This window comes from Nicotiana sylvestris, chromosome 2 (assembly GCF_000393655.2).
Source record: "Nicotiana sylvestris chromosome 2, ASM39365v2, whole genome shotgun sequence".
Lineage (NCBI taxonomy): Eukaryota > Viridiplantae > Streptophyta > Magnoliopsida > Solanales > Solanaceae > Nicotiana > Nicotiana sylvestris.
Window position 1 is genome coordinate 128,528,690 of NC_091058.1, and position 24,772 is coordinate 128,553,461.

General features: G+C 36.8%; 1 protein-coding gene across 1 annotated transcript; it reads right to left on the reverse strand.

Annotated features, from left to right (window-relative positions):
* Positions 1-8,813: 8,813 nt before the first annotated feature.
* On the reverse strand, positions 8,814-10,620 carry LOC104237464 (pectate lyase-like). Its single transcript, XM_009791620.2, has 3 exons — positions 10,217-10,620; positions 9,501-10,077; positions 8,814-9,399 (listed from the first exon to the last, which is right to left on the reverse strand). The coding sequence occupies exons 1-3, from the start codon at positions 10,518-10,520 to the stop codon at positions 9,090-9,092; spliced, it is 1,191 nt and encodes a 396-aa protein (XP_009789922.1). The 5' UTR covers positions 10,521-10,620; the 3' UTR covers positions 8,814-9,089.
* Positions 10,621-24,772: the final 14,152 nt, after the last annotated feature.

The following is a 24,772-nucleotide window of genomic DNA, read 5'->3' on the forward strand; positions in this document are numbered from 1 at the left end:
TAAATTCGGGTTCCTTTCGAAGGGATCGGTCTGTATTGGCCTGGTCCACTTAGTATCTTTGATTCTCCCAATAGTTGAGATGATCACTGATGCATCTACACAGAAATTATACTCTAATAGTCGGAGGGCCTCGATGGGGTAGACGTGCTTATCGAACCCGATCTTGATCATGAGCCCCCGTGAATCTGGACTTTGTTCACTTCTTCGATCTTTCCAAGAAATGTTGTGGATCGGGCCGTTGTTTCTTCATTCGTATGGTTGATACCATTTTTTGTTGAATCTTGATCCCCGGTCTGTGTCCCTCTGGGGTTTGACTGCGAATCTGTTCGGGTGAACTGAGACCGAGGGGGCTCCTAACTGGTCGTCCTCAACCCTAATTTTTTACTGATACTGATTGTGCACATTCGACCATGTCACAGCTGGATACTCGATCAAGTTCTTCTTTAGCTGTCGAGATGCTATCGAGCTCCTTTTATTCAAACCTTTCATGAAGGCCTGAACCACCCAGTCATCGAAGACTGGGGGTAACTCCATCCTTTCCATCTGAAATCGGAACACGAACTCCCTTAGCATTTCATTGTCCTTCTACCTTATCTTGAATACGTCCGATTTTCTTGTGGCCACCTTTATGGCCCCGGCGTGTACTTTTACGAAGGCATCTACCAACATAGCAAATAAATCAATAAAGTTAGGAGCTAAGTTGTGATACCAGATCATATCTCCTTTTGATAGAGTTTCTCCAAACTTTTTCAATAATATTGACTCGATTTCGACATCATTCAAGTCATTTCCTTTTATTCCACAAGTTTATGAAGTAATATGTTCGTTAGAGTCCGTTGTCCCGTTGTACTTTGGTATATCGGGCATGCGAAACTTCTTGGGAATGGGAATTGGACCCGCACTCGAGGGGAAAGGTTTTTGTATGAATTTTTTGGCATCTAGGCCCTTCAAAACTGGAGGTTCTCCCAGTATCTGGTCTACCCAGGAGTTGTAAGTTTCCACCTTTTGTCGTTTTCTTCTATCTTCTTTTCTCCTAACTCGATCCTTTTAGTCAGTTACTTGAGCATTTTCATGATAGTGGGGTCAGTCCCCGAGCCACTTTCATCGGGTCTTTCTAGCACTGGCTCGTGCCGTATGTTTACTGGTTCGGTGGTGTTAGGAGTCCTGTTTTGACTTTGAAGTTGAGCGATGGCGACTTGCTGATCTTGTAACATCTTGAATATCACTTGGAGGCTGACTCTTCCTTCTTCCAATCCTCGTGCTTCTTGGCCTCCAGCCTGGGCTTCCATGCATCCATTCCTTATGGGGTCTGTGCCTGCTTCTATGTTTAGAGCGTTCTAGGAGCTGATATCAACTGGCTCAACGTTTGGCATTCCCTTAGGGTTTACAAGTGGTACATCGAGCCCTATGCCGCTATTTTCTCCAAGTCCCTCACTGTCGTGAGCAAGTGCATTTTGTGTGCTAGACATGATTAAGCTTGAAATCAAAGAAACTTTGACAAGAAAAAGTGTGACGAACAATGTGTGTTATCAGATTATTAGCACGAAAATAATCACTATTATCTGTGGGGCACCAAACTGTTTACCTCGAAAAATGAGCTTAACAATTAAAGATAATTTATGGTTTTAAAGATATGTGATATATTCTAATATTAGTGATTAAACAAGTAATATTGAGCTTATGTAAGAAGAAATGGTGAACCAAATCAATGTAGCTAAAACAGTAGGGGCCTCGAGTTTGTCTGTCCAAGGACCTTGAGGTCAGCTAAGAGTGATAAAATATAAACAATAAAGTAAAGGCAATAAAGTTGAAGAGTAATTGCTGAGCACGTTAGACAAGAAGAATAAGAATGTTCTATTGCAATGAAATGATCTGATCCTGCTTTACAAGATGATTGGCGTCCCCTTTATATAGCAGGGAAAAACCACAATATAGTACATTCCTCCTAAAAGTAAAGGATTCTATTGGTACAGGTGTATAACGGTCTAGTACGGACCTACACTATTTTGTACAACTCTTACCCTATAATTAATGCCCATATCCACATGTTCTTGAGAAATTACCGCTCTTTTTTGATTGACTTCGAGATTATGCTATCCTCGATGCAGGTCGTATTAGGCCTTTGATCAACTTCCTCGATAGAGGTGTCCCTTAGCCGGATATACCCCACGCCTCGAGTCTCCCGGAGTCGAGCATATAGCCCGATTTAAGACTCCAAAATCATACTCCTCGATTCTGACCGTATACAAATATGAGCATGAACTAACGAGTCGTTAGTAGTTGATTTAGAGAGAGCTTGGTTATGGCTAGACAAGAGGTCTCGGATAAATTAGTAGATTATGCAAGATAAACGTAGTGAAACCTAGCATAGGATATTTAGTCTCTTAGATACGACATCGTAATCCTTAAGAAATATTCAGATATGAGTTGGGGTAGTAGAAGGTACAGTATAAGTGTTACGGAAATAAAAGAGAGTGCCACTAGGGAGAGGACTGAAATTTCAATTCAGAAGCAACTCTACGAGCACAAGGACGCGGAGGTAAGTAGCTAAGGATAATGATAGGAGAGTAAAAACATCAGAAATTCCATAGGGTATACAATGTAATGAGCTCACAGCTTTACAAGAGTCATAGGATCTTCCTTAAGCACTGCAACGAAAGATTAGCTGAGGAAATAAGGAAGAAAGCTTCAACATAAGCATAGTGACCTAAAGAAGAAATGGTCTTGTAACAACAGTCTCACTATAATATTGTATGGACTCTATAAGAAAGTGGTACCTATTGTGACTATGGAACGGGAAGTAAAATCCAAAGTAATATTCGAGATCATATGAGTTGCACAAAATTTCAATAGATGTTGGCACTAAGATAAGCCAAGTATTCATGCAACAAGTGGCAGAATGACCAAGAAAGGTAATTGCTTACTTTTACCGAAAGTTGAGAAGACACAAAAGGAATTATTCGATCTATGACCCAGAGTTAGTTAAATTATGAACACACTTAAGATTTCGGAGTGTTATCCATGCATCATATATGTTGACAATGATACAGCTATAGGAGACTCCAGTATCAGTTAAAAGAAAAAATTGAGTCCACGTCACAGATAAAAGCTTGAATTTCTACAAGGTTATATCATGGATATTAGATAGCGTCCACGAGGAGCTAAAGTAATAACTATTACCTTGAGTCGCAAATCAGAAGATAAAGTAAGCCTACTAAAAGGCTGAGATAGAAGAGGAAACTAAAGAGTTATATCAGCTAAATGAATTAGGAATCTGATTATTAGATCTTGATGAGTATAGAAATCGTGATTCAGAATATTGCAGAATCACTCTAACTATTAGAGGTACATAAGAGATAGTACAACGACCATATTCTATAACGGCACTACGATAAATCTAGCTAGAACAGTACCAACCTCATTAGAAGTCATTATGAAGCTCCCACTGGATTGTGTATGTACTAGATATGCAAGTATTACAGTAGAGCTTCAAGTTGTGGATGTGAATCCTACCTATGTGGAAGAGAATTTATGAAAGAGATAGAGATATGATGTGATATTTAATGGTAAGTAAGGTAAAAGTGAAAAGGTACGAGATACTCAAGTGCAGAAGGTTATGAATAGTTGTGATTTTAGATAGAGGGCTAGAAGCATTGTGATTCAGTATCCAAAAACAATAGTGGTATCGCCAGCGGCGTATCTTCCACCTTATGGTTTCCAGGTACCGGGAGGTCTAGTTAAGAGAGTAAAGAAGAGATAGAGATGATGTGATGTCTCGCTTGAGGTTCCAGAATAACATAAAGAAATCTACGGTGCTAGCAAGTTAAATGAAGGTTACGAGTAGTATAAATAGATATATGTAGGTCGCAAGGTAATGTATGGAAGAGAGACAAGGTTTTAGGTAGACGGGAGTAAGGATAAGAAAAGGTTAGTGAGAAGGTAACGAGAATAGGTAAGTCCTCCGAATTAAACCCATCGAAACAATAGAGTTGATGGTTTTTGTAAGTTATAAAAAGCGCAATACGGGTTGAATGGACTCGGATGAGTTTAAGACTAGGAGCATTTAGAAAAGAAGGAATGCTACCCTGATAATAGAATACCCCCATAAGATAAATCATGTTGGGATGCTATGAAATATGATTATTGATGACTAGTATCGTCCCTAGGTGGATCAGGCAAATAACTTCAGATATTCCCCGATGAGACATGAGCCCGAACGACAATTTATTACGTAAGAGGTTTAAAGTTATCAGTGGTAGATTATAGATCAACATTAAGGTGAATCAACGATAGGCGGATAAAAGGTCCAACGTATAAGATGAGATTAGGTCGTCATTCTTAAGATGAACAGTAATGAGGAAGAACTAAAGGACTGATATTTATACATATAGGATAAGCAGCGAGAGAGTAACCTAGAGTTGGGTAGCAAACCTCGATAATAATAAACTTAAGTAAGTGTTGTGGTACAGTATAAGCTACCAGGATATAGTAAAGCCAGGCTATGAAACAAGATATAGCAATAGTCGTAAGTTCGACAAAGTACCGAGCGAAAAACTTCAGTACACCTATAGATTCCTAGAGGGACAGTTTGTCATAGTTCTGTATATGTTCAGAAAGTGAGGCCTATAGATTGGCTAAAATATGAAGGAAAAGGAGATAAGAGTTGCATCGGCGCACATACAAGGTCAGAATCATACAGGCTACATGAAAGAAGGTAGAAATAGTTACGAGATTGGAAGAATTTTGACCACAAGTCGTGGTGTGAGAAAGAGACCTAAAGGGGGAATACCCTAGCCTTTGGATTTATTCACAGAATTGTTGAATAGGTGGAAAGGACAGTAGTAAGGTATTTCTAAGAGCTATAGGTTATTACACTGATAAGTACATCAGTCAACATTCGAGGACGAATGTTCCAAAGGGGGGGAATGATGTTACACCCCATGTTTTCGTATGTCATAAATCAATTGATGTAAGATCAGAAATGAGATCATACTTGAAAGTATATAAAGTAAGTTAATTATGTTACCTTGTGGGTTACAAATATTTAAGATCATGGAATGCAAGTTTGCAAGTACCAAGAGGGTTGGGAGTCTTAGAAGCTAAACCATATGAAGAAAATAAGTTTCGTCAAAAGTCGACAAGTTGAGAATGTTATAACACATACTTTTAGGGTGATACTAGGGTGCTCAAAATGATAAGGAGGTTATGTTATGAGTTATTTTTGTCTTATGATAGTTTTGTGTTTTGTTTTGAAATCAAGCGAGTTGTGAAACAAAAGTTGGCAAAGATCATCGCAAGTTACATTCATAAATATGTTGAACATTAAGTCAAATTTCGCTGAGCTTTTCTCCCAATATACTTGGAATTAGGGAATTATCTACCTATTAAATTGAAGATCTATGAGTCTATTTTCTAAAACATTAAACCGTTCATCGATACAACATTGAAGCAAATAGATGTTTGCAATTTCGCGAGACTGTGCAGATTGCATAGGTAATAAGCAGGTGAGTCACTAAATCTTCTTTAGCAATACATTTCGTGTGCTATATGAGATTTTTTTGTGGCATATTATATACAAAATTGAAGTTCTTGGATGTAGTTTCCAATTCTATTAACCATTCATTCATACGACATCAGAATAAAAAGATATAAACATCTAAAGATGGGCCAATGAGAGGGTGCCAAGCTAGCACCTCTTTGACTTTTCCAAAGTTGATATATAATCCCTATATCATTTTCTCTTCATTTATCCATGGAACGTAACCAGAGAACACCCCTAAATTTAACTTAAGCTCTCTTTAAGGGTTTCAAAGAGGATTAACATCCTATGTACGAAATCAAGAAGCGATAACACTAGAACGATCCCTATGACGTAAGTATGCTATATCACCTCTCTTTTTCTTTGTAGTTTGAGTTTGAAAGTTACTTCATAGTTAAAAAAAACGTATACTTTCTGTATTTAACCTTTAAATATCAACGAATTTTGATAAATTTATTTCTTAATAGTTAGAACTCACGGGACGTTGATCAGAAGTCGTGAGTTCGAGTTATTCGACTTGTAGTGGACTGTTTTGTTGGCGGTTTTGTGTAGCTTTTGGGCTATCTATTTTGCTATTGTTTAATGGAGTTTTAGAGTAAAAATGGTGTGGATAAACATTACATAATGGTGAAATGGTGTATTAATCATTCTTTGTAATATTTTCGGGGTGTTTGACACTACTATAATTGCCGTTTGGATATGAAGCGATTGGAGTGTGTTGGGATGTTGTAATATAAATATAATATGGATTTCGACTTCAATCCACTGTATGATGTAAATATATTGTGTTCTTTCATGTGCTTAAGGTTATCTTGACATTAATTAAGTTAAATGGATGGACTAGACATGAACTAGTGAATAAAGTTGCTAATTGAGGATAATTGGAGTTGTAGATTATTTTCTTTGTTATAAACATATGGTATAAGGCTGGAATCATTGATGAATGAATTCATTATTATGTTAATGATACTATTGACATATAGTAAGAAGTCTATAAGGGGTGATATGGGGGATACAAATTCCAATTAGAGTTTGCAGATCGTCATGAAGTAGTTGTAACTTGTTGTTGTTTTATGGTATCTTCTTATTGATAATTTTGTATTGCTGGATTTCTTTGGTCATTGTTGTTGGTATATGGTATTGGAGGAGTCTCGTGTTACAGGAGAGATGCTGCCCAAATTTACATAAACGAGCTACTAGTTTAAGTTACAGACTTAGCATTTACTCAACACAGATTATGAACCTCCTTATGCTATAGTAGACTGAGTTGGGTTGTTTGAAGTGTTGCTTGGAAGCTATTAAGGACTCAACAAGGTTAAGGTATGTTAAGGCTAACCTTTCTTTCATTTTGGCATGATCCAGTAACTACATCTGTTTGATAACGAGACATAAAGAGAAGTTTATATTCCTGAATTTATGTACATTTTCCTAGTCTCATAAGTTACAGTATTCTCCCTTATCGAACTTCATATTCAGTTTAGTTTTATATTCTTTCAGCCAAGAGAGTAGAGAGTTTATATATATATATATATATATATATATATATATATATATATACACACACACACACACAGAGAGAGAGTATTTTCACCACCATCGAGCTATAATCGATGGGCATGCCCCTATTGGGCAATCTCAGATAAGATGGTGAGTTATATACCGAGCCTACTATGGCCGAGCGCCTATGAGCGAGCCTACTACGGCAGAGCAGTTACACATACCGAGCCTTATAAGGCCGGGCAGCTATTTTACTTACTATATTGAGAGAGTCGAGTTAGTATCAGCAGGTAAGCATATCTTCAAATTATCTTTGACTCCCAGTTACTTTCAGTTATTATATTATCAGTTCAGTTTCAGCTTTCAGTTATTTTGTTACCTTACATACTCGGTATATTATTTCGCACCGATGTCTCTTTTGCCGGGGACGCTGCATTTCATGCATGCAGGTCCTTATTGACAGTTGGATAGACCCTCCCAGCAGACAGAGTCAAACATCAGCTTGGTTGGTAAGCTCCACTTCCTCGGAGTTACCAGGTCTAGACCTTAGAGTCCATTTTATATATACTGGTTTGATGGGTATGTCGAGGCCCTGTCCCGACCATGGTACAGTTAAGTTATCTCAATAGGCTTGTGGACGAGTCCTGTATAGTTTTTATATCAGTAGATATTCATGGCGGCTTCATCGGCCTTCACAGTTATATATATCAGCTTTTGGGTATGTTTACTCCTTAGATGAGAGAGGCGTTATTTTCAGACGATTCAGAATATGGCCTCATCAGCCTAAGTTGAAGGTTACTCCTCCAGAATTTACAGTTACAGAATGATAAGCTCGGGCCAAGTACGACACCGAGTGTCGGCCACGCCTATTCAAGTTTGGAGCGTGACAGTTAATTCTTCGTTAAGGGATACAACAAAGGAGGAGTTTTATGCCACTCGTCAAGTGACGCCAACATGACTCAATCTTTTTCAGTTTTGATTTTGCATCTCATAAGAAAATGCAAGAGTTAATATATTTTTCTTAAAATAGTAATTATTTTGGTCTTAAATTATTAATTTAATTCTTTCAATTTCATCTTTCCCAATCTCATTTGATTTTGTATCTTTGGATCATATTTTGATCCGTCGGTTACACTATTTGACCTGTTTCACCTAATTATATAATTTAATACTCCCTCCGTTTCAATTTATGTGAACTTATTTCCTTTTTAGTCCGTGCCAAAAAGAATGACCCATTTCCTTATTTGGAAACAATTTACCTTTACACAATGATTTATACCCACACAAAATATATGTGCCTCATTTTACACCCCAAGATCAAAAGTCTTCTCTTTTTTCTTAAACTCCGTGCTCAGTCAAATGGGTTCACATAAATTAAAACGGAGGGAGTATATCATTTCAAGTTCAACCCAATGAAACAAGCCAACAAATAGGTCATAACTCGACCCAGTTAGTATAGGGCGAGTTGAATGGTAACTAATAGATGAGTTGATAAAAAATGATAATGCAGCAAATCAAAAGCTTTTTAAGAGTTTGATGGAAGAAACAAAATCAAAGTACGTGAATTGCAACTTCCAGCAATTCAACCGATTTTGATTCTTTCTCGGACAAATTAAATACTTAATACTTGTTTATGTTATTTAATAGATTGCACGCAGTAGTTGAAGCCTGGCATGACATAACGCCCGTACCATGTCCAACAAAAACAGAGGAATAAGTCGATAAAAGTTGAAAAAAATAATAAGAAGAGAAGCGGTTTTATTGATGATCCATGAAGTAAAAAATTGTAATCAATTAAGTGGCTTAACATTATTGAATATAGAAGATACAAAAACGAGCTTAAATTTCACAAAGAAAGTGTTATTACAACCTTACCTAACAAGTTAAATTAAGTTACGGAAAATAATCCTCTTGACCATTTCCCAGTAGTTGATATCTGCTATAAAAGTGTGACATCTCCCTTTCTTTCGGTTTTGGTGAATGGGGTGGCTAGAGGTTAATATTGAAGTTTAAGTTTATTTATTTGAAATAATTAAATGAATTGTACGTGTAACTAGCATGGGCGTCCTACTGTGCAACCGAGTGATCCTGAAAACTTAGTAAGAATTCCAACTCTGTAAGATGGTTCTGCTGGCATCAAATTAAGGTTCTTAAATTTGCTGAGTGCATTTGGATCTCCAGAAGTTCTAAAGAAAGCACCATTTTGCATATCATCATCTTGTGATAACCAAGTCCAGTGTCTCCATTCTGATTCTTGTGCCTTTTCCCTGTGTGTCACCTCTTTAATATCAACATTGTGTTGAGCAATAAAACGATTACCCTGGCTAATGATGGTAGCCTCACTGCTGCCGCCAATGGCGTACCTGTTGGAAAAATATGTAAGAACACAAAAATTAAGGTCCGAAACATGTAATAAACGCTTTCATTTATTATTTATATTTAAAAACAGAATTGATAACATTACCTCATCCAATGAGTGTAATCGTTGTTGACAAGATGGAAGAATCCAAGCCTGCACCTTGGCATCCTTTGATCCAACCTCTTACCAAAGTGGTTGTACGCTAATGTGATTTGCATTTTCTTATCGTCGAGGTAATTATCATTTGCACCAAACAACATTACTTTATCGTGGTCAGTAAAGTGGCAATTGGAGATAGTAATACCAGTAGATCCTTGGACGGCGTCAATGAGCCCATCCGCGGCACGTGACATCGACACGTGGTCGATCCAAATATCATGAGAAGCGAAGATGCTAATAGCATCTCCTTCATCTGCACCCCTGATACCTATGTGGTCTATTGAGTCCCTGATCATGCCACCAGAAGAAGGACCGATGTTGTGAATGTGAAGATTAGTGATGATAATGTTATTTACACCTTGCATCTTAATTCCAGCTCCTTTTTCAATATGGACATTGTGTCCACGTGCATCAATGGTTTTGTAGCTTTGCATAAGCAGTTCCCTGTTCAACTTAATTTTCATATGTTTTGAGAATATGATCCACAAAGGTTCCTTCTGGATCACTGCGTGCCTTAGGGTACCTGTTTGCAAATTAAAAGAATAGAAAATAAGAACAAAAACTTTGAGACGTAACGAAATCATTATTATATATACGTGTTTGCATTTTGATGTGATACAATTACGTTTTCATATAGTATATTACAAACTATCGAACAGTACCTGGCACGGGATTTTCGACGTTGTAGTCAGAAGGATCTGTGACTACATAAATCCTTCCACCTTTTCCTCCAATAGCATTACGGCCAAAACCCATAGCACAATCAGCATATTTTTGGCGATCATCAGCCCAACGAGGGTTACATCTCCAGCATTTGTCAATAAGATTTGCAGCAACACATGGTCCTTTGTATTTTTTGGACAAGTGCCTTCTTGTGCTGTTGTCTGGCACTGCTATTCCTACTGCGACAAATGTGAAGAATAAGAGGACAATAAGCCCATTGATTTTTGTTTTTGAGATTCCCATAATTTTTTTTGGTTTGTTTTGTAAGTATTTTACTTTTTTCTTTTTTTCGGTGGGAAGCTATCCGAGAGTTTGGTCTATGGTCTCGGTATGTTAGTAGGGCTGATGGCTGATCCTTGTAGACCAAACTCAAGATGTTCCCTATAACATTATGGCTTCTTATTTCACGACTTGTTTACATTCACAAAGCATTCTTTATATATTGATTCTTGGGATTACTTGCAACCATAGCTTGAAATAAGGAACGAAAATTAAGGTGGAACGTTTACCAAATAGTGGATTCGTAGAGACCGGTACTTAATTATTTTATGGTTCTCCTTTTCTTTTGTTTTCATTTTCTTTTTTTGTCCGCGAGGGCAGGTGGGTGGGGAAAATGCAAATGGAAAAGTGACAAGTTAAAAAGGAACAAGAAATATCTACTCCCTATGAAAATGAATTTACTATACATTATCAATGTAATGAATTTTATACACTATCCCGTTATTTTTATATGTTATAGCAGGAAATTTATCTTATTTTTTAAGATTTTAGGTCCCACACTTTAATAATGTAAAAATTTACTTAATTAAACTGACCGTATATAATTTAAACTCTTGATTTTTTGTGGTATATATAATTGACTGATTCTAACATATTATGATCTGCTCAAGCATGACACTGCAGTAGTATTTACTGTAGGAGCGTAAGTAATTAGCCAAAATCAAAATCATGTCCTCATTTAACTTCCAAAGTGATTTGGAGAAAAGAATAATCTATACCGTTCTTTTCTCCTTGTTATTTTTTTTTTATAAAAACTTTGTTGACCGTCCCCTTTTTTCTGTTTCTTTTCTCTTTTATTACTTGTTATTTGTTACATTATAACACGAGCTCAAGAACTTTCCCACTACCAGTTGGCAAGTGTTTTGTTTTAAATAAAAACATGATGATTTGGTCCATCTACAGAAGAAAAAACAAGAGTTCCAAGCATTTGTCAGGACCTTTAGGGTACAACTGTACAAGCGAGGGCCTGATACTAGATAAAGACTTAGGTTTGTTTAGTTTGAGCTCGTGCCCGGAAACTATTTACATTTTATAATCGAAAAAGTATATCAAATTAATATAATTTTTGCATATAACATACAGAATGTGTATATATATATATATATATTCCGACTATTATTTTGAGAGCAGCTATACAATATTATTTTCCCTATGGATTTCATCTATTGGAATGGCATTTCTACAAATATAAGCTAAAATCATGTTAATATTTTGATATTAGGAAACAATATTGTGTTTTGGTCCATTAATTTGTAATTAGTGATTGTAACGATCCAATTGGTCGTTTTGAGCAATTGCGTTCGGTTCGGCAGTTTGAGGTCACGAGCAGCTTCATATTATGTGTATCGACTTGCTTGCGCAGTCCGGGCGTGAAACCGGAAAGCTTTTATGTGAAAATATAAAGAAAAAAATAGTAATTTCTAGAGTTAAAATTTGATTTTTAATTGACTTTGATCAATATTTTTGGTAAACGGACCTGGATCTATATTTCGATGATCCCGGAAGGTCCGCGATAAAATATGGGACTTGGGCATATGCCCGGAATTGAATTCCGAGGTCCCTAGCCTTAGAAAACAATTTTTGAAGAAAATTGTTGTGCTGGTTTTTAAAGGAAATAAAGAAATGAATTAATGTTTGAACTCGTTGGTATCGGGCCCGTATTTTGGTTCCATAGCCTGGTACATGTTTGTTATGATATTTAAGTCCTATCTATGAATTTTGGTGAGAATCGGAATTGATTAGACGTGATTTGGACGTTCGGTTGAAAAGTTAGAAAATCATGAGTTTTGATGTTAAATTCATAGTTTTTGATGTTATTTTGATGATTTGATCGCACGAGCACGTCCGAATGATGTTTTAAGAATTGCGTGCATGTTTGGTTTGGAGCCCCAAGGGCTTGGGTGAGTTTCGGATAGGTTTAGGCTATATTGCGCTTGTTTTTGAATGCTACACCGTCGTTTCTTCAAGAAAAAATGATATCACATCGAGTAAATGAGATCCAAATTCAGTTTTTATTAAACCATTAGATCCGTATCGAAATTACGGAGCCATAGGAAAAAGAATCATCGAATTTGGACATCGTATGAGGAAGTTATGCTCATTTTTGTGTTAGAAAAATTGCTGGTTTCTGGTGTGGTCGCAAATGCGAACTTTTTCATCGCAGTTGCGATGCCCAGTTCGCAAATGCGACTTTTGCCAGCCCTGCCTTGTTCGTAATTTGCGAGGGACCACAATTGCGAACCCTGGGTCGCAAATGCAACATCTAAGGCTTGTTAAGTGAGATTTTTACGGGATTTTCACCCATTTTTCAATTTTTTTCAAATCCTAAACTTCCATATGTGATTTTCCAAAGACCCAAACTTCTCTAAATCATTGGGTAAGTATCTATAATCAATTTTCAACTATATTTTGTGATTATATCTTAGATTTAACATCAAAATCATGAGAATCTAAAGGAAAAATTCGGAAAAATTGTGAAATCTTTCAAAAATATAAAATGATGATTTGAATGACCAAATGGTATCGGAATTAGATAATTTTTGTATGGGTAAACTCGTAGCGAAATGGGTATTTGATTTTTGTAAATTTTTATCGGGTTCCGAGGTGCGGGTCCGAGGAGTTGACTTTTGTTGACCTTTTGTAAATTGTATAAGAATCATAATTTTGTTTATTGAAATTGTTTTCTCTTGCATTGTTTGATGTATTCAAGTCGTTTTTGGCTTGATTGAGCTGAGCGTTAATGAATTGGTAAAGGAAAATCTAAGTTGAGTATTGAATTGGCCGGATTGAGGTAAGTATCTTGCCTAACCTTGTGTGGGGGACTTCCCCTTAGGATTTGAGTCTTCTATGCTAATTGTAGTCCGTGTACGTGAGGTGACGAGTGTGTGCTCAAACTTATTTGTGGGAAAATTACCTTTAGGGTTCTTAGGTTCTTAGGTTCTTATGTTCATTAGGTGGGAAGTATTCCATTATGATTGAGCTATCTAATTGCATAATTTACCTCTATATGCTCCATACGATGTTGTTAGCCTTCCTCTAACTCTTACCTGTTACTTGGCCTTATTTTCCTTAATTAAATTAATTGTTCTCCTTATTGTTTTGTTATCTTTTAATTAGAAATTCCTCTATGACCCCGTGAATATATGCTATGTCTCCAAAATTTTGTGATTGTCGGTGTAGTTATCGCGTGCTTATTATGTTTTGTTGTTTTGTTAAGGTTATTGCGCTTCTTGGTTTCTTCGTGATTCTCTTATTGTTATGTAATCATACTCTTGGTGGTGGAATTTCCTTGTGATTGAATTTTGGATTGTTGTTGATTCCATTGTTGGGATGTTATTTTCCATATTGTTGATTCCCTTGTCGGGATGTTATTGTTCATATTGTTGATTCCCTTGCCGGGATGTATTTTTTCTATTATTTGGGTAAGGAAGAGTGTAAAGCACGAAGGGTGATGCCATGCATGACATTGTAAGGAAGAGTGTAAAGCAAGAAGGGTGATGTCGTGCATGATATTGTGAGTGAGAGTTAATGCACGAAGGGTGATGTCGTGCCATGATTATGAGAGTTAATGCACGAAAGTGATGCCGTGCCATATTCTGTGAGTGTAAAAGCACAAAGGGTGATGTCGTGCCACATTATTGAGAGTAAAAGCACGAAGGGTGATGTCGTGCCACATTATTGAGAGTAAAAGTACGAAGGGTGATGTCGTGCCATTTCTGTTGATTTCTATGGTGAGAACGAGAGTAAAAGCACGAAGGGTGATGCCGTGCATTTTCTGTTTGCTGTATTTATTTGTTGTTATCAATTCAAGTGTCTTAACGAATCAGAATTTTCTTATTGCTGTGATCCTTTGTGTTGGAACCCATAGCGTTGTCAATACTTCGCCGTATTTATATATATATATATATTTCAATACCTCAAAGTTCAATAATTTCTTACATTTTTTATTCAATTAGTTTCTCAATTAAATTTCCTTAAATCGTTTGAGGTTGTATTCTACTTACAAAAAAAAAAGGAAATTCTACTAAGTTGTAAATTATTAAATCCCATGGTTAAGGTAATAATTCATTCAATGTTGAATTTTAATTGAAAATGGTACCTTTTTTTATTCAAATAATTTCTAAAAATAACTTCATATTTTCTTGCTGAGCTCCTAATTGGTTTAGAAGCGGTACTCTACTTCATGTTATGTAAATGAAACTCCTTGAACATTTTAAAATGTATGGGTTATGGACCCTATGTACTGAGTAATATGAGAACGTTCTTGCGCAAGGTGAGACAGAAATATGTGGGCACAAGGTGCCAGGTGTGCCAAAGTTTTGGCAATTGAGGTTATGATATGAGACATCGAGTTTGAGATGACTGGAATTTGTGCATTAGAAATGATATGATTTATTGAGCTGATATTGCCTTCCTTATTGAGTACCTATTTACTTGTCGGTGTTCCAGCTATGTTGGTGTTAATTTCCTTGGTTGTCTTTCGTTTCCATTCGTGTGTCCTTTTATCGTTTCTACTTATTGTAGTTTGTTCTCTCTATATTGTTGATATTACTTTGTTATCTTTATGTTGATAGTTTATTATCATGTCCTTTCTATTTATTTGACCAGTAGGTCTCCGAACTGTTCCTCGTCACTACTCCATCGAGGTTAGTCTTGATACTTACTACGCACCGCTGTTATGTGCTCATATTACACTTTTGTATATTTTTTTATACAGATCCAGGTATTTGATCGATAGTAGTTGTGCGGGTTGTTGCGGTGGAGACTCAAGGTAAACCTGCTGCAGCATTCGCAGGTCTCGGAGTCACCTTCAATTGTACTTATTTCCATATGTTCCTTTTTTTCGGAACAATGATGTATTTATTTTGTATAACTATTCTTAGAAAGGCTTATGAATTGTACCACCGGTTTTGGGAATTGTAAATTGTTCAGAGTAATTTATTTTAAAGTTAGTAAATATTCATGTTATTATAGAAAATGTTAGGCTTACCTAGTTTAGAGACTAGGTGTCATCATGACTGCTTTGGAGGGATTTTGGGTCGTGACAAGTTGGTATCAGAGCTCCAGGTTCATAGGTGATACGAGCCATAAGAAGGTTTAGTAGACTCTTGCGGATCGGTACAAAGACGTCTGTACTTATCTTCGAGAGGCTACAGAACTATTAGGATAATCTCATATTCTTCATTCCTTATCATGGGATATTAATTCAACTCAAAGCATATAACTTATGTTCTTTTACATCCACTCGTGTGTAATATTACGCTCTTGGTGTCCGTTATATGCCAGTGGTTCGTGATGCTACAGACAGGCTACGAGGGAGTGAGGGATACTTAGACATTTTCTCAACGTATCATCCAGACTGGAGATACAAAGGTATTGAGAGACTATTCAGTTGTTTATATGTAGGCACATCAGAAGCGTGGTGGGTATTGATTGAGGATAGTTTGCGGTATTAGAGTACCTTATGATTTGTTTTGTACGAGTTGTGAAGGTTAGCTCTGCGGATCATCAGACATTGTTTTCTATGGCTTCACACCAAGTAGAGGAGTCCATCAGCGGCATTCAGATTGCATAGTCAGACTTACGTCAGTTTTGGCTTTAGGTATATGTATGTGTGATATTGGTAAGTTCCCTGAATTTGTATATGACTAAGGTCTGAGATCTTTCACAAAACGATGATGGGACATTGATTGGGATTATTGCATATCGACTATCCAAAGAAATGGGTCAGCTCTGTGGTGTTGGGTCAGCATAACGATGAAGTGATTGGTCCTTTGAATAGGAATTCTCTACTAGCATTTGTGCCAGCACTCTTGGATTGGACGATTTGTGTGACTCGGTTGAGTTGGGAAGATACAGTCCTAATGGCTTAGTTGTGTGCGGGCGGATCTCGGAGGGTTCTTGATGGTTTGTGCAACCACTTGAGTCAGCTGGCTGTTATGGGTGTAAGGAATATGTGGTATATTGTGACTTTCTCCTGAATAGGTATCAGAAATTAATAGAGTGTTGACCTTGTTGGCTATCATATGTGAAGGGTGTACATTTTTGGAAAGGACCTTGAGTTTTGATTTGCGGGTGCTTGGCTGGTAGCATGGTGATTACTGGGTTTTGAGGCTTTCGAGGTTCATGTTTTGTTACGCGGCAAAAACCTCTATATGAGTGCTTCAGTAGAATAATAGGTTGTGAGTGATATATCAGCCATTTGATTTGCGTAGTTGAGTTGGGTATGGAAAATTTGGTATTCGAGAGGTTTTGGGCTAGGTGCCTTCATATGTGGACTAATTCCTGTTTGCATACTTTGAAGAAATATTGAGAATGAGATAATTCATAGCATACAATACTGATAAGTTGTTGTGGATCTTTTGAAGCATATTTATCTAATTGGGATGAATCATGATTTGGTTGGGACTATTTGGAAGATCAGCGAGAATATGTATTTTGTATCAGGTCAAGTTTGTGTGCTCCTGTGAGATTGTCATTTTGGTTATGTTCTCGGGCAGAATGGACATTATTTGTGCCTCTGGCCTATATTATGTGTTGCTCTCTGATGTTGTGGTGAGCTGTGAGGTTGTATGATTATTCCCCATGCATGTTGTAATTCTGTTCAGGCCTTATGGCAATGTGGGTGAGATAGCCCTCGTGATGTTGATTTGCTCATTGCACCTTATATGTGCTTACTTCTCTCTTATTTTATTACTTATATTCATTGTTCCCACAGTTTTACTTGTGCACTCTGATGTGCTTGATATCAGTATTCATGTGATCAGTGAACCTAAGTATTTTTGGCTCGATGAACATTTAGGAGCGGGCTGCACACCATAGTAGATTTTATGTGGGATTGTACTTGATATCAGTATTCAAGTGTCACACCTCCTTTTTCAACCCGTAAGGGTATATAAGGAGTTTTTCTAATTAAAGTGACAATAATAGAAATGAGATTATTTTTTTTTCAAATTCAGAGTCGTCACTTGGGATAATTTATTGTGTCCCAAGTCACCGATTTAAAATCCCGAATCGAGGAAGTTTGACTCTGTTTTATAGTCCGTGAAACACAGAAATCTGGGTAAAGAATTTTGTTAACCTCGGAGAAGGTGTTAGTCATTCCCGAGTTCTGTGGTTTTAGCACGATCGCTCAACTATTATTAATTGGCTTAATTATCTAATTAATTACACATTTTAAACCTACGTACATTTTTAACTTTTTGACCGTTTTTAATGTTGTTAGGAAAATTCATGATGGTCATACACTTGCTTATTTTTGAAGACACATCGTAAACCACGCTACATGAAATGCACTCGCGGTTTACGACATGTTTAGTTTATTTACCATTATTAAAAATTGAAGTCGTGTCACATGAAATGTACACCCGGATTATGCATCACAACTACTTCACGGAAACCATACCTGTAGCAATGATAATTCATTTACACGCCTAAATGTTTGCCTACTTACATTTTGACGGACTAAACATGCTCCTAGCAATTAAAGCAATAAAATAAAAATTAACATAAGGAAACAACTTTTCAGTATTAACTAAATCCCAAAAACTTCAATGTCATACCATTTGCATTCAAACTAACCCTTTCATGTTTTTATTTTTTTTAAGTGTATAGAACAGAAGTTATCAAAACATAATTCAACCATTAAAAAAACAACTTAAATAAAATAACAGTGAAGATAACCAACATTAGAATCATAGCAGGTTCAAACTCACGGAAACAAGAGATATATATATGGATTAATAAAAGGGATCGAAAGAGATGGACCTTTCTTTGGCCTAGACGGACCAAAAATAAAAATGCCACTGCGACTTTTAACCTCGAACGGCACCAGGGGATCAAACCGGAATCAACATCAAACAATCTCCAATTTCCAACAAAAATAGCATTTGAAAAGAAGAGACGAAAATCTATATTATTTTTTGGATTTTTCAAATTTGAGGCAGAGATGAAGCAAGACAAATCTGATTTGCTCTATTTTTTGCTCGTTCTTTCATGTGCATGTGTGTGTGATCTTTCGAGAAGAAGAGAAGGTTGGTTTTGGAGATGAGGAGGTCTGGCCGAGATGGCAGCGGGGTTGGTTCGTCGCGACTGTGTGTTGTGTGCGTTGAAGATGAGAAGCAGCGGCGATGGGAGGTTCTCTTGGTTAGGGAGGTGTTTTTGGTTGGTGTTGCGGTGGTAGCTTCTTGGTCAAGCCATGTTAGGTTCACCTCCTTGGGTTTTTCTATGGCTACTTCTTTGTATGTGAAGTAAATGATATTTAAGGTGTGTCTAGGTTCAAGATCAGAAACGGCTGAAGATTTTAGGTCTCTAGAGGTTTTTTGTGTTCTTAACGTGAAGGATAAGAGTGCTGAAAATGTTCTCTATGGTTTTTTGATCGCTGCCTTTTTCAGAAGAGGGAACGGCTGGTTTCCTTTTTTAGGGTTAGGGATCAAGGTTAGTCAAGGTGTAGTATGTTGATGGGTGTTTTTAGGTTATTTTTAATTAGTATATAAGAGGGCAATGGATAAATGGGCTTGGACTTAGGAAATTAGGTTGGACCATGTCTTTTGGGTTTGAATTTAGGCTAAGGAGACCAAATAATATAATGTGTCTATAAAGTGTAAAAATCAACCATAATTAAAATAAACTAATATAAAACTAAATATTAAAAGTGAAACTAATTTATGTATTTTCAAATTTTATAATAAAGTAAAAAGTAGGAAGGATAGGCTAAAGCCACGGTGAAATTAAAATACTATAAATATAAATGTACTAATTGACTTTAAACTAAAGATGAAAAATATTTTTGTAATTTTTATTTTTTTGTGATAAAATAAAGTAAAAGAGTCAAAACTATTAATAACTATATTAAACCTAAACTAAATATTTAAACGCTAAGATCTTGAGGAGGGTCAAAAATTACATGTCTACAATATGTTCAGTGAACCCGAGCATTTTGGCTTGATGAGTATTTAGGAGCGGGCTGCACGCCGCAGCGAATGTTATGTGGGATACCCTTTCCTTGTGTTTATTTGGTGTTGTTTCTTCCCTCTATGAGACGATTTGATGAAAAACCTATACTTTTGTTGTCAAACATGTTGTACTTGTTAGATAATTCTTCTACTTTGTTTTCCTTTATTTGTGCTGCATAATTAAGTTATTGCTGATTTGGTGTACGAGTTGAGTAGTGTAAGAATCTGTGTGATTTCGTGATGAATTGTTAGTTGGATTGCTTGTATTGGCTGAGATCAGTTCTTAGACCTGAGATTAGTGCTATGGTACTGGGGGTGGGGAGTGTTTGGAAGTGAGAGGGTGTTATGATTTAGGTAATGGCCCTTGGCGAGCGAGAGAGCTTCATGACTTGTTGACTTCATGGGCGGCTATGAGTTTCCGCATGTCTTTTTATCATGGGTAGTGTTGTGGAAGTCTGGAAAAAGGTTGTATTCAATATGAAGTATATTGCCGACATCCAGGATGTTATTTGAGCAACTATGGTGGTCAGAGGTTATTGCTTCGAGTATGTGAGTTGTGCGGAACAACATGTTATTGTATTCTGGATTGGAATTATTGGCTCGATTCAGCTTGTTTGGGTGTGTTCAGTGTGATGATGAGGAATTCGGGTCCTATGATGAATTTCGGATGTTAAGGTTTGGGTCATGTTCTAAGGTTATGGCTAAGGAGGAGATGAGACCTTCAGTTAAGTTGCATTGTTAGTTCTGCATAGGTTAGATAATGGGGAATCACCCCCGGGTGTATGTATGAGGAGCTTATGCAGTGGTTCAATGGCCTTGGAACGACTCTGGGCATGTTCAAGGACAAACGTATATTTAAGTGGAGGAGGATGTAATGACCCAACAGGTCATTTTTAGCAATTACATTCGGTTTAGCAGTTTAAGGTCACGAGCAGCTGCATATTATGTGTATCGACTTGCATGCGTAGTCCAGGCTTGAAATCGGAAAGATTTTATGTGAAAATATGAAAACAAATAGTAATTTTTAGAGTTAAAATTTAGTTTTTAGTTGACTTTGGTCAACATTTTTGGTAAACAGACCCGGATCTGCGTTCTGACAATCCCGGGAGGTCCGAGGTAAAATATGGGACTTGGACGTATGTCCGGAATTGAATTCGAGGTCCCTAGCCTTAGAAAACAATTTTTTAAGAAAATTATTGTGCTGGTTTTTAAAGGAAATAGAGAAATGAATTAAAGTTTGAACTCATTAGTATCGAGGCCGTATTTTGGTTCTAGAGCCTGAAACAAGTTTGTTATGATATTTAAGTCCTATCAAAGAAATTTGGTGAGAATCGGAATTGATTTGACGTGATTTGGATGTCTAGTTGAAAAGTTAGAAAATCATGAGTTTTGAAGTTAAATTCATAGTTTTTGATGTTATTTTGATGATTTGATCGCACGAGCACATTCGTATGATGTTTTAAGACTTGCATGCATGTTTGGTTTGGTGCCCTGAGGGCTTTGGTGAGTTTCGGATAGGTTTAGGCTATGTTGTGCTTGTTTTTGGATGTTTCATCGTCTTTTCTTCAAGCAAAAATGATACCACATTGAGCAAATGAGATCCAAATTTAGTTTTTATTGAACCATTTGATCTGTATCAAAATTACAGATCCGTATCAAAATTATGGATCCATAGGAAAAAGAATCATCGCATTTGGACATTGTATGAGGAAGTTATGCTCATTTTCGTATCGGGAAAAATTGTTGGTTTCTGGTGTGGTCGGAAATGCGAACTTTTTCATCGCAATTGCGATTCCAAGTTTTCAAATGCGAATTTTTTGTCGCAAATACGACTTCTGCCAGCGGTGCCTTGTTCGCAATTTGCGAAGGTTCGCAATTCCGAACCCTGGGTCGTAAATGCGACATCTGAGGCCTGTTAAGTAAGAATTTTTACGGGATTTTCACCCATTTTTCAATTTTCTCAAACCTTATACCTCCATAGGCGATTTTCCAAAGACCCAAACTTCTCCAAATCATTGGGTAAGTATCTATAATCAATTTTCAACTATATTTTGTGATTATATCTTAGATTTAACATCAAAATCATGAGAATCTAAAGGAAAATTTCGGAAAAATTGTGAAATCATTCAAAAATGTAAAATGATGATTTGAATGACCAAATGGTATCGGAATTAGATAATTTTTGTATGGGTAAACTCGTAGCGAAATGGGTATTTGATTTTTGTAAATTTTTATCGGGTTCCGATGTGCGGGTCCGAGGAGTTGACTTTTGTTGACCTTTTGTAAATTGTATAAGAATCATAGTTTTGTTTATTGAAATTGTTTTCTCTTGCATTGTTTGATGTATACAAGTCGTTTTTGGCTTGATTGAGCTGAGCGTTAATGAATTGGTAAAGGAAAATCTAAGTTGAGTATTGAATTGGCCGGATTGAGGTAAGTATCTTGCCTAACCTTGTGTGGGGGACTTCCCCTTAGGATTTGAGTCTTCCATGCTAACAGTAGTCCGTGCACGCGAGATGACGAGTGTGTGCTTGGACTTATTTGTGGTAAAATTTTCTTTAGGGTTCTTAGATCCTTATGTTCATTATGTGGGAAGTATTCCATTATGATTGAGTTATTTAATTGCATAATTTACCTCTATATGCTCCATACGATGTCTTTCTCTAACTCTTACCTGTTACTTGGACTTATTTTCCTTAATTGAATTAATTGTTCTCCTTATTGTTTTGTTATCTTTTAATTGGAAATTCCTCTATGACCCCGTGTAAATATGTTATGTGTCCAAAATGTTGCGATTGTCGTTGTAGTTATCACGTGCTTATTATGTCTTGTTGTTTTGTTAAGGTTATTGCGCTTCTTGGTTTTTCCGTGATTCTCTTGTTGCTATGTAATCATACTCTTGGTTGTGGAATTTCCTTATGATTGGATTGTTATTGATTCCCTTGCTTGGATGTTATTGTTCATACTGTTGATTCCCTTGTTGGGATATATTGTTTCTATTGTTTGGGTGAGGAAGACTGTAAAGTATGAAGGGTGATGCCGTGCATGATATTGTAAGGAAGAGTGTAAAGCACGAAGGGTGATGTCGTGCATGATATTGAGAGTGAGAGTTAATGCACGAAGGGTGATGCCATTGTTGTGCCCCCTTTTTTCTTCGCGGAAGTACGGGTTTCGACATTCATGGGAGAACAACTTGTTTCCTTTTAGGAATTGGGTATTTGAAGAGTCTCCACCTAATGTATTAAGGTGTGTTAGGGAACCTAGAGCAATTAACGCATGTAACCAGTTTGCATTACCAGAGATTAGGTTAAGGGCTCGAAATAATCTTGAGGGGAAGGTGTTAGGCACCCCTCGTGGTCCACAGTGGTGGGTCCCGGCCGAACTTAACTATGTGAATTAGTCATTTAACAAGTAAGCGGTCTCAGCACATATTTGCAAATAAAGGTAGTTTACAGAGTCTAAACACATATACAATCAAAAAAGTTTAGATGGTCTAAACATACGTAAATTAAGGAGGTTTGAACAGTCCGAGCATACATAAACCAAGGAAGTTTAGGTGGTCTATGCACACACATGTGAATTACCTGCACATCTAGCAAACCGGATGATATAATGACAGGCAAAGTAGAATCAGGGCCTAAGAAAACATACCTGAGGTGAGCTGGGAGCGGTTTCAGCTCCAGCTTGGGTGGTTCCTCTACTGATGGCTTTACTGGAGGTGTAGCCTTTTTTATAACTCAAGGGGCTCAAACTGAGGTTCCTTTTTCCAGAATCCTTGGCCTTCAAGTGTCATGACCCACTTAGCTAACCCTTCACCATCCATCTCATCTAAATTTGTCAAGCATGCCTCCAATGGATCTTTAGCGGTCAGGGTCACATCATCTTCATGCAGGATCACATCCACTGCCTCCACTAGGGAGCAATTAGCATATTCACTCCACACATAAACATATACATAGCACGTCACAAACAACTGATATTGAAGAAATTCAGAAAACCTTAGAACATAGTATCTAGATTATCATCACAGAAATAGAATATGAAGCATTGTTTAAAAAGCGAAGTGCCAGGACTCTAATTAGTTTGCCTATTGATTTCCTAGCTTGTTAGACCTGGACAATTTCACACATAAACAGAACTTGATTTCACATTTATTTAATTGCCTAAGGCTTGCCTCAGCGTGGGTCTGTATGAAGTCATAATCTGAGAAATAATTAAACAACTTGAAGTTATTTAGTCCTATAGGCATGCTGATCTAAGTGATTAACATTGCAAAAAACTGATTTTAAGCATGTGGACATTAGGACATGATATCTATGTGTTGGACTATTTTTAAACCCCTTTTTATAGACGGTTATTTATTCAAAACAACGCAAACATGGTTTAGAGACAATGAACAAAGTCCTAAATCAGGATTTCTAATGCACATAGAGATTATCATTTTTGTTAATCATGATGACATGATTTTCAGGTGATAATAACCTATGCAGAGTCAGGTAAAGAAGCGATGAACTTATACAGGTTCCTAATATGCAAAATATAAGCGTGAATGTCCTAAGGCATGTTTTCTAATGCAAATATAATAGAATTATGACACATTTTGATACAAATAGCATAGCATATGGGCCTAAAGCATGATTTATATCACAATATAAACCCAAAGTAGGAAATTTATACATATAAACCTAAGAGCATGGTTTCTATCACATATCACATATGTGAACCTAAAGCATGATCTCTACCCAATTTCCACAAAAAATCATGTATAAACCCCACCCTTTTTACTAATTGCCCCAATATCTATTTACAAATAATATTATTACAGACAAGAATCAAATGAATTACATAAGTAAATGAAACTATACTATAGAGAGCCTAAATAAGGCCCAAAGTAAACCTGGGAATGTCAGGCCTTCAACAGAATCCTAAAAGCCAACTCATAGCCAATAATGTGTGCCTTGGTGTGTCAGAGTTCCCTAAGGACCTCAATGATCCCGGGCAGTGCTCACACCAAGAACATTTCTCAAATAGGGATTGGTTATGTGCAGTGCAGAAGGGTCAGTCATTGTATGCCAGAGTTTAGAGAGATCTACAGGGATCCCTAAACAGTACACATACAAGAGGGGAAGAACTTAATAATCTAGGAGTAGGGTGAGAGTGCTTGACATAGTGTTGAAAGACTTAGTAAAATATATTAGAGGTGAAAGATTCAGAAACAGTTTTAAAGGTACTGGGAGTGACAAAGTTCTTTGAGAAGAATAC